This window comes from Martes martes (genome assembly GCF_963455335.1).
Source record: "Martes martes genome assembly, chromosome: 1".
NCBI classification, from domain to species: Eukaryota; Metazoa; Chordata; class Mammalia; order Carnivora; family Mustelidae; genus Martes; species Martes martes.
This window is the reverse complement of record NC_137888.1, coordinates 206,021,044-206,032,746: the sequence shown is the minus strand read 5'-3', so window position 1 is coordinate 206,032,746 and position 11,703 is coordinate 206,021,044. Positions and strand designations below refer to the sequence as shown.

The 11,703-nt window shown below is 38.8% G+C and overlaps 1 protein-coding gene across 1 annotated transcript; it reads right to left on the bottom strand.

Moving 5' to 3' along the window:
- Nucleotides 1-8,926: 8,926 nt before the first annotated feature.
- Nucleotides 8,927-9,895, bottom strand: LOC308351552 (olfactory receptor-like protein OLF4; the record flags this gene model as incomplete). Its single annotated transcript, XM_080817331.1, has 1 exon — nt 8,927-9,895. One exon carries the CDS (start codon nt 9,893-9,895, stop codon nt 8,927-8,929), a length of 969 nt encoding a protein of 322 aa, XP_080673457.1.
- Between the last annotated feature and the right edge of the window lie 1,808 nt (nt 9,896-11,703).

The window sequence follows — 11,703 nt, the reverse complement described above, 5'->3', positions numbered from 1 at the left end:
GGTCAAATGAAAATGTGAGAAAATGTACTTCAGACCAGCATTTTCCCAACTTCAAATTGCATAGAAATCACCTAGGATTTTAGCTTAAATGCAGATTCTGCTTTAGCAGGTGCTGGTAGGCCCAGTTCAGCATTTCTAACAAAATCCTGAGTGATGTTGATGTTGCAGGCCATGGTCTGCAGAACACTCATTGAGAAGCAAGGCTGTTGTTTTGTGATAGAGTAAAGTGTGGTGTTTTTAGGTCTTCTTCCCACAGACACAAAAAGATCATGTTTGCATAATATTTTGAATAACTAGTGTATACAATCATTCAAGAGGCTGTGAGAAATTCTGTGTTTGTTTCTTTTATGAAAGGACCCTCGAGGGGCACAAAAAATACTTTTGGAAAAGACTTTCTAGTAGGCAGAATAAAAGCCTCTTTAAGTTGTCCACATTATAATACCTAGAAACTTTGAATATGCTATTTTTTTATAGGAAGGAGGATAGTAAGGAAGCAAATAGAATAAGGCTGCTGATTAGCTGACATTAAACTAATTTGGCCAAGATTATGCAGGTGGAACTAAATTGATCACCATGGTCCTCCGAATATGGGAGAGGAAAGCAGAATTGTTGGGTCAGAGAGAGATCTGAAGATGCCACGTCTCTGGTTTTGAAGATGGAGAGAAGGCATTGAGCCAAAGAATGCTTATTGCCACTAGAAACTGCAATAAGAAAGAAAAGATTTTCTTCTGGAACATGTAGAAATAACCAGATGCTACAGACTTCTTGATTTTTGCTCACTGAGAATTATCTCAGGTTTCTGACCTCCGAAACAGTAAAAGCCTAAATTTGTTTCTTTGAAGCCTCTCATGTGGTCATTTGTTACAGCAGGAAAAAGGAATGTAATATGACCATCAATCCAATAAGATTGTTTTAGAGAAAAGTGAATTTTGGCTTCTCAATTCATTTCTCTACTCTTGGGTGAGGGCATTTGTGTTAAAATGTCACCTTATCTGGAAAAAAAAAATAAGGTCAATTTGGAGCTTCTCCTCCATTGCTGAACTGGAAAGGAAAATGTGACTTCCCCATTGCTAAAATGTAAATGTGACTGATTTATTTATTTATTTATTTACTTACTCACTTAGGATAGAGAGAGTGTGCTCATGGGTGAGCCATGGGAAGGGGAGAGGGAGAGGGAAAGAGAATCCTTTTTTTGTTTGTTTGTTTTTTATTTTATTTATTTGACAGAGAAAGAAATCACAAGTAGGCAGAGAGGCAGGCAGAGCGGTGGGTGGGTGGGGAAGCAGGGTTCCTGCTGAGCAGAGACCCCGATGTGGGGTTTGATTCCAGGACCCTGAGATCATGACCTGAGCTTAAGGCAGAGGCTTAACCCACTGAGCCACCCAGGTGTCCCGGGAAGAGAATCCTTAAGTAGACTCCCCACTGAGCATGGAGCTGACATGGTGCTTTAATCCATGGCCTGAGTTCATGCTGGGAGCCAAAATCAAGAGTCAGACACAAACTGACTGAGCCACCCAAGTGCCCCTTTTATTTATTTTTAAAGTAATCTCCATGTCCAACAAAGGGCTTGAACTCATGACCCAAAGATCAAGAGTTGCATGCTCTGGCTGCCTGGCTGGCTTTGTTGGTGTATTGCATGATTCTTGATCTCAGGATTGTGAGTTTGAGCCCCACATTACTATAGAGTTCACCTAAAAATAAAAAAAAAAGAGAGAGAAAGAGAGAGAGACACAGAGAGAGAGTTGCTTGACCCACTGACTGAGCCAGCCAGGTGCCCTGTGACCATATTTTTTATTTATTTATTTATTTATTTATTTATTTATTTATTTATGTTAGTCATCATACAGTACATCATTAGCTTTTGATTTTAAATATATTCTCTTTTTTTAAAATATAAATTCTCACTTTGTGCCCTTTGTGTTTTGAGATTAAAAAAAGATTTCATAACTAAAATTAAGTTATTCCATTCTCCTTTGTCTTTGAGTCTAAATACATATATTCTTTTAATTTCATGTTATTTCAAACATTCACTCTTTTATTTCTATCCTCTCCAAATTTCTTTCAGATTTCCTTTCAACATTAGAGATGAGATTATTGAGTCTGTGTTGTACATAGGGAATAGGGAAGGGGAAAATGAAACAAGATGGGACTGGGGAGGGAGACAAACCATAAGAGACTCTTAATCTCACAAAACAAACTGAGGGTTGGTGTGGGGAGGGGGGTATGGAGAGGGTGGTTGGGTTATAGATATTGGGGAAGGTATGTGATATGATGAGCATTCTGAATTGTGTAAGCCTGACAATTCACAGACCTGTACCCCTGGGGCAAATAATACATTATAGGCTAATAAAAATAATTAATAAAAAAGAAGGTATCTGTAGGAAGTAACGCACACATACATATATGTGCATATGCTCTTACCTATGAAACACTTCTTAGACTCACCAACTATTTCCAAACACTGTAATTATTCCTGACAACATCCACCTGCATTGGAGATAAGGAAACAGAAGTTTCAGATTTATTACATTTTTTTTTACAATTGTATAACAAATCTTTAAAGCTTTTATTTCTCTTTGTTGTCTGATTGCTGTTGCTAGGACTTCTAATACTATGTTGAACAAGAGTGGTGAGAGTGGGCATCCTTGTCGTGTTCCTGATCTCAATGGGAAGGCTGCAAGCTTTTTCCCATTGAGGATGATATTTGCTGTGGGTTTTTCATAGATAGATTTGATGAAGTTCAGGAATGTTCCCTCTATCCCTATACTCTGAAGTGTTTTAATCAGGAACGGATGCTGGATTTTGTCAAAAGCTTTTTCTGCATCAATGGAGAGGATCATGTGGTTCTTCTCTCTTCTCTTATTGATTTGTTCTATCACATTGATTGATTTGCGAATGTTGAACCATCCTTGTAACCCAGGGATGAATCCTACCTGGTCATGGTGGATAATCTTTTTAATGTGCTGTTGGATCCTGTTTGCTAGGATCTTGTTGAGAATCTTAGCATCCATATTCATCAGTGATATCGGTCTGAAATTCTCCTTTTTGGTAGGGTCTTTGCCTGGTTTGGGGATCAGGGTAATGCTGGCTTCATAAAAAGAGTCTGGAAGTTTTCCTTCTGCTTCAATTTTTTGAAACAGCTTCAGGAGAATAGATATTATTTCTTCGTTGAAAGTTTGATAGAATTCCCCAGGGAATCCGTCAAGTCCTGGGCTCTTGTTTTTTGGGAGGTTTTTGATCACTGCTTCAATCTCGTTACTAGATATCGGTCTATTCAGGTTGTCCATTTCTTCCTGGTTCAATTTTGGGAGTTTATAGTTTTCCAGGAATGCATCCATTTCATCTAGGTTGCTTAGCTTATTGGCATATAACTGTTGATAATAGCTTCTGATGATTGTTTCTACTTCCTTGGTGTTAGTTGTGATCTCTCCCTTTTCATTCATAATTTTATTAATTTGGGCTTTCTCTCTTTTCTTTTGGATTAGTGTGGCCAATGGTTTATCGATCTTATTGATTCTTTCAAAAAACCAGCTTCTAGTTTCGTTGATACGTTCTACTGTATCTCTGGTTTCTACCTCGTTGATCTCTGCTCTAATCTTGATTATTTCCCTTCTTACGTGTGGAGTTGGTTTGATTTGTTGTTGATTCTCCAGTTCTTTAAGGTGTAGAGACAGCTGGTGTATTCTGGATTTTTCCATTTTTTTGAGGGAGGCTTGGATGGCTTTGAATTTCCCCCTTAGGACCGCCTTTGCTGTATCCCATAGGTTTTGGAGTGAAGTGTCTTCGTTCTCATTGGTTTGCATAAATTGTTTAAGTTCTTCTTTGATCTCCTGGTTGATCCAAGCATTCTTAAGCAAGGTGGTCTTTAGCTTCCAGGTATTTGAGTTCCTTCTGAACTTTTCCTTGTGATTGAGCTCCAGTTTCAAAGCATTGTGATCTGAGAATATGCAGGGAATAATCTCAGTCTTTAGGTATCGGTTGAGCCCTGATTTGTGACCCAGTATGTGGTCTATTCTGGAGAAGGTTCCATGTGCACTTGAGAAGAATGAGTATTCTGTTGTTTTAGGGTGGAATGTTCTGTATATATCTATGAGGTCCATCTGGTCCAATGTATCATTCAATGCTCTTATTTCTTTATTGATTTTCTGCTTCGATGATCTGTCTATTTCTGAGAGAGGCGTGTTAAGTTCTCCTACTATTAATGTATTCATATCAAGATGACTCTTTATCTTGATTAATAGTTTTCTTATGTAATTGGCTGCTCCCATATTGGGGGCATAGATATTTACAATTGTTAGATCATCTTGGTGGATAGTCCCTTTAAGAATGATGTAGTGTCCTTCTGTATCCCTGACTACCGTCTTTAGTTTAAAATCTAATTTATCTGATATGAGAATCGCTACCCCGGCCTTCTTTTGAGGCCCATTGGCGTGAAAGATGCTTCTCCATCCCTTCACTTTCAGTCTGGGTGTATCTTTAGGTTCAAAATGGGTCTCTTGTAGACAACATATGGATGGGTCCTGTCGTTTTATCCAATCTGCAACCCTGTGTCGTTTTATGGGTGCATTTAGGCCATTCACATTGAGAGTGATTCTTGAGAGATACGTTTTTATTGACATTGTGTTATCTTTGAAGTCTTTCTTTCTGTCGATTGTCTCTATATTTCTGTTCAATGCTATTCTTAGGATTTTTCCTCTTTTATAGAACCCCCCTTAATATTTCCTGCAGTGTCGGCTTGGTGGTTGCATAGTCTTTCAAGCCTTGCCGGTCTTGGAAACTCTTTATCTCTCCATCCATTTTGAATGTCAGTCTTGCTGGATAAAGTATTCTTGGCTGCATGTTCTTCTCATTTACTGCCCTGAATATATCTTGCCAGCCCTTTCTGGCTTGCCAGGTCTCTGTGGACAGGTCTGACGTTATTCTGATGGGCTTTCCTCTGTATGTAAGGAGCTTCTTTGTCCTAGCGGCTTTCAAGAGATTGTATCTACAATTATGATTCCTCAATTTTACTATGAGGTGCCTGGATGTTTTTTTTGAATTTATAATCTTGGGGGGGGACCTTTCTACTTCTAGTAAATGAACACTTGTTCCATTCGCAAGATTGGGAAAATTTTCATGAAAAACTTGTTCCACTATATCTTCTAGACTTCTTTCTTTCTCCTCCCCTTCAGGGATTCCAATAATTCTGACGTTGGAACGTTTCATGGCATCATTTATTTCCCTGATTCTGTTTTCGTGGCTTCTAAGCTGTTTGTTCCAGGCTTCCTCCTGATCCTTTCTCTCTATTTGTTTGTCCTCCAGATCACTAATTCTATCTTCTGTCTCAGTTACCCTAGCTTTTAGAGAATTTAGATTAGATTGGAACTCATTGAGAGCGTTGAAGCTTTTGTGAAATTTTTTGAATTATATATAAATGGACTCAGGCAGTATGTACTCTTAATTTTTATTAACATATCATGTATTATTTGTTTCAGGGGCACATGTCTGTGAATCATCAATCTTACACAATTCACAGCACTCACCATAGCATATACCCTCCCCAATGTCCATCACTCAGCCACCCTATCCCTCCCCACCCCACCACTCCAGCAACACTCAGTTTGTTTCCTGAGATTAAGAGTCTCTTATGGTTTGTCTCCCTCCCCAGTCCCATCTTGTTTCATTTTTCCCTCCCTTCCTCCCATGACCCCCCCCCCGCCTCTCAAATTCCTCATATCAGAGAAATCATATGATAACTGTCTTTCCTGATTGACTTATTGGCTTAGCATAATACCCTGTACTTCCATCCACATCATTGCAAATGACAAGATTTCATTTTTTTGATTACTGCTAAGTATTCCATTGTATATATATATACCACGTCTTCTTTATCCATTTACCTGTTGATGGACATTTAGGTTCTTTCCATAGTTTGGCTATTGTGGACATTGCTGCTATAAACATTCAGGTGCACGTACCCCTTCAGACCCTACATTTGTATCTTTAGGGTAAATACCCAGCAGTGCGGTTGCTGGGTCGTAGGGTAGCTCTATTTTCAACTTTCTGAAGAACCTCCATGCTGTTTTCCAGAATGGCTGCACCAGCTTGCATTCCCACCAACAATGTAGGAGGGTTCCCCTTTCTCTACATCCTTGCCAACACCTGTCATTTCCTGACTGGTTAATTTTAGCCATTCTGACTGGTGTAAGGTGGTATCCCACTGTTGTTTTAATCTGTATTTCCCAGATGTCATGTACTCTTACTTTTTGTATGATTACTTTAATTCAGTATAGTTTGCATTTTATATGTGTTTAGTTTCTTGTATGTCATTGTAATTCAATGAATTGTTTAAAAGAAAAAATCGGTTATAACTAATCAATGAATTCAGCAAGATATAAAGTCAATATACAAAAATTGCAACTCTATACACTAAATTGCAACTCTATACACTAAAATTAAATTATCACAAAGGAAAAATTTTTTAAAAATCTCATTGACAACTGCATCAACAAAAATAAAATATATGAGTACATTTGAACAAGGAGGTGAAACATCTGTACAGTGGAAACTATAAGACATTGCTGAAAGAAACTGAAGATACAAAGAAATGGAAAGATATTCCATGCTCATTATTTGGAAGAATTAATACTGCTACAATGTCCCTACTACTCAAGGCAATCTGTGGGTTCAGTGTAATCCCTGTCAAAATTCCAGTGGCATATTTTACAGAAATAGAACAAACACTCCTTCAATTTTTATGGAATCACAAAGACCCCAAATAATGAAAACAACCATGAGAAAGAAGAACAAACCTGGAACCACTATCCTCCCTGATTTCAAACTGTATTACAAAGCTCTGGTAAACCAAACAGCACGAAATGCCCACAGGTCAATGGAATGGAATAGAGAACCCAGAAATAAACCCACAGATAAGTGGTTAACAGGTTTATGACAAAGGAGTCAAGAATCTATAAGAAGGAAGGAACAGTCTTCCAATAAATGGTGTTGGGTAAACTGGACAGCTGCGTGCAAAAAATAATAAGAATAATAATGCAACCAGACCAGTATTTTGTACCAAAGGCAAAAATCAACTCAAAATGGATTAAAGAATTCAATGTAAGATTTGAAGCCATAAAAAATCCTAAAAGAATCATTTTTAGGATTTGACACCAAAAGCAAGGGGAAAAAGCAAAACTAAAAAGATCTACCTTAAAGTAAGTACTTCTGCACAACAGATGAAACCATCAATAAAATGAAAAGGCAACCTCCTAGATAGCAGAGAATATTTGCAAATCATGTATCTAAGGGGTAAATATTCCAAATGTATGAAGAAGTCATACAACTTAATAGCAACAAACAAACAATCTGATTAAACAATGGGCAGAGTATCTGAAGAGACATTTTTCAATGAAGATGTACAGATGGCCAACAGGGGAGGAGGTCAAGATGGTGGAGGAGTAGGGAATCCTACTTCAACCAGTCCCCTGAATTGAGCTGGATATCTACCAGACCACTCTGAACAGTCATGAAATCACCCTGAGACATAAGAAGATATATCAGGATCTATACCAACAGAATATTTCTGGTGGCTGGTTTCAAGGTATGAAGCTCCTGCTGAGCAGAGAGCCCAATGCAGGGTTTGAACCCAGAACCCCGGGATCATGACCTGAGCTGAAGGCAGACACTTAACTGCCTGATTCACCCAGGTGCCCCAGGAGTCACATTTTTGCATAGCACATGAAAATTTCAACCAGAATCCAGAAAATAATATAATAAAAACCCAAACATGCCACTGGTCTTTCATCTTAATGAACGCACTTTACAAATGACTTTGATATACCATAATTCAATGAATACATGAAGTTTCTGAGAAAGAACTATTTTTCAAAGCAATAAATGTATGCTTTAGTATTTGCTTTACCATCCTCCTTAAAGCCAAGTTTGATTCTAAGGCCTCTTTTTATGCATATTTGTCTTTTGGGGTAGATTGTACCTGGAGATATGTATGCTATTATCATTTTTTTGCAAGTTACTATGGTAGGCATGGTGGACACAAGCTGTGTAACAAAGGATCCTAATGTGTAGAAAAATCCCATGATCTTCTATAACCACCATTATGGTGAAGTTTGCATTCTTAGGAAGAGCAATTAAGGTAGTGATATACAAAGGAATAGTGTCCACAAAAGTGAAGCATAGTAGAGAAAGTCAATTATCAAATAGTTTTGCTTGTTCGTGGAGCATAAGGAATAACATGGAGGACGGGGGAAATGGAGAGGAGAATGCAGTTGGGGGAAAATGGAGGGGGGGATGAACCATGAGAGACTGTGGACTCTGAAAAACAATCTGAGGGTTTTGGAGGCATGGGGAGAGAGAGGTTGGATGAGCCTGGTGGTGGGTATTATGGAGGGCACGTATTGTATGGAGCACTAGGTGTGGTGCATAAAGAATGAATTCTGGAACACTGAAAAGAAATTAAGAAAAAAAAAGTGAAGTATAGTGGTCTCAGAATTTTCTCTATTATAAACTTGCATAAATAGCTGTGGTGTCCCATAAAAGAGAAAATAGTCACTATGATGTTTTATTTGAGAAGCAATTTTTGTTAATTTTTTTCAGTGTTACAAAATTCATTGTTTATGCACCACACCCAGTGCTACATGCAAAAGAAATTATTCTTAACACATATATGCAATCCCTTGAATAAGAGAAAATGTCCAAATATTTCATATCCAAGGTTAGGAATGACATTGAGAAAGTAGGAAAATGACAAAGGGAAAATTTCCTGGATATCAGAGTTATCACAAATCTTAACAGAGTGAGTTACATAAATTATGCAGAGATGTAAAAAAAAAAGTAGATATTACAGGAAAAAAATATAGAAGATGTATGTTCCACTTTCACAATCTGATCAAGGGATCTCAACATTTGGCTCAGGCTTTGGGCCCTGCAATCATGGGCGCTTCTTCAGATCCAGGAAAGTTGTCCATTTCAGAGCCGCCATCCCAGAGAATCTCATCAGAGAACGCTTTATGTCCTTGTTCCTCAGGCTGTAGATGAAGGGGTTCAGCATGGGTGTGACCACTGTGTACATCACTGAGGCTACTGCACTAGAATGGGAGCTCTGGGTAGCTGCAGAAGTAAAGTACACTCCTAAGCATGTAAAATAAAATAAGGAGACAACTGAGAGGTGAGATGCACAGGTGGAAAATGCTTTATACTTGCCCTCAGCTGATGATATTTCAGATATAGAGGAAACTATCTTAGAGTAAGAGTAAAGGATCCCAATGAAGGAACCAACAGCCAGCAACAAAGCTGCAAAGTATATCACCAAGTTATTGAGAAATGTGTCAGAACATGCAAGTTGGATCATCTGATTGAGTTCACAGAAAAAGTGGGGGATTTCCACCTCTGTGCAGAAGGACAGCCGCAACACCATGGAAGTGTGTAGTAAGGAATGAAAGACACTCAGGATCCAACAAACCAGAACCAGAAGTCCACAAAGGCAGGGGTTCATGATGACTGTGTAGTGCAGTGGGTGACAGATGGCCACAAAGCGGTCATAAGCCATCACAGTCAGGAGAAAGATATCTAATCCTGTAAAGAGCATGAAAAAATACATCTGTGTGATGCAGCCTGCATAGGTTATGACTTTGCTCTGAGTCTGGATGTTCCACAGCATCTTGGGGATGGTGGTGGTGGTAAAACAGATGTCTGCAAATGACAGGTTTGCAAGGAAGAAGTACATGGGGGTGTGGAGATGGGAGTCAGAGTTGACAGCCAGGATGAGGAGCAGGTTTCCAAACACAGTGATCAGGTACATGGAGAGGAAAAGCCCAAATATGAGGGGCTGTAGTTCTGGTTTCTCTGAAAATCCCAGGAGCTGGAACTCTGAAATTCCTGTATTGTTTCCTGGGTCCATGTGTTGCAGTTGACTACCAGCACAGGGGAAAATAACAGAACTAATTTTCACACAAATAGTCCTTCTTCACATTGTGGAAATGAAAGAAGTTATATTTGCAGTGAAGAAACTAATTGCAATATTTTGTGAATGGTTTTGAGCCTCTTGAGAGGATCCCTTGTTCCTCTCTGATTAGGAATTTTCTTCACAACATCAGATGTTCCCCCAAAAGTCGGGTATTTTACCATTTTAGCAAGAAAATATTTCATGCATTGGAGGACTATATAGTGCATTGACCATGTTTTGGAAACTCTAGTAATAAAGCAGAGTGTTGAAAAGAAAATGTCCCTACAATTCAATGATGGTGATAGGTTAGTTGCATATATAAAGATTAAATAATCATGAGGTGGGGAGAGATGATATGAACAGAACAGAAGCTGATTAAGGAAGAGAATGTATTAGGTGTTATATTGAGTATTCAGTCAAGGTTAGCTAAGAAGGTGACCTTTGAACAAAGACCTATGGAAGAGAGGGTGGAAGAAGGGAGTTCTTCCTCATAGATGGGAAAGCTGGGGAAAAGACCTTGAGGCAGTGCTTCTCTCAGAAAATCAAAGTTCAGAAAGAAGCCAGTGTGCTAAGGGAAATGGACAAGAAGGGAGAGTGATGAGAGGTGGTGGCAGTGAATTTCACAGAATCATGTGGCCTCACAGCTGCTTGAAGTTCAAGACACAGAGAATTCCTTGTCTCCACTATGTATATCTTGCACTTATGGTCCTGTCAGTTGACTATCCCTCCTTAGTATCATATGGTGATTGAGTTTGGCCTGTGTATTATAAAGTTCACATTGAAATAGAGGACCCTGTGTATCACTGCTCTGAGGACTCTTCTCACTCATTAAGATGCCCACATGCACGTGCACACACATACACAGACACACACACAGTGTCACAAACATGCAACACAGCACACCATGTCCTATTGGTGTGTATTACTTCTATGTTCTTCTCACCTCTTCCCCACCCACTCTAACACACTGTTTAGGAATATGAATGCATATACATCATGTTACCCTTTCCCATAAAGAATGTAAAACTAAGACCCAGAAATTCCTATTTGTAGCTTCCCAGGGACAAATCATCTTGGGGCTCCATTTTGGAATGGTCGCTTTCTGACCTGTGTGTAAAGAAACATTAAAAAAAATGTGTTCAACATTTGGGGCCTTTTCTGGTTCCATACACATTTTAGATTATTTATTCCAGCTCTGTGAAAAATGCTGGTGGTGATTTGATAAGGATTGCTTTGAATGTGTGGATTGCTTTGGGTAGCATAGACATTATAATAATATTTGTTCTTCCAATCCATGAGCATGGAATGTTTTCCATTTATTTGTGCCTTCCTTAATTTCTTTCAAAAGTGTTCTACAATTTTCAAACTAAGATATTTTACCTCTTTGGTTAGGTTTCTTCCTAGATATCTTATGGTTTTTGATACAATTGTAAACAGCTAAGAGACACATGAAAAATGTGTGGTTACATCACTCATCGTCAGGCAAATACAAATCAAAATCACAATGAGATACCACCTCACACCAGTCAGAATGGCTTAAATTAACAATTCAGGAAACAACAGTTGCTGGCAAGGATGCAGAGAAAGGGGAACCCTCATACACTGTTGGTGGGAATGCAAACTGGTGCAGCCACTCTGGAAAACAGTATGGAGGTTCTTCAAAAATTTCTAAAAAGAGCAACCTTACCGTGCTACAATTGCACTGCTTGGTGTTTATCCAATGGGTACAAACATAGTGATTCAATGGGGCACATGCACCTCAA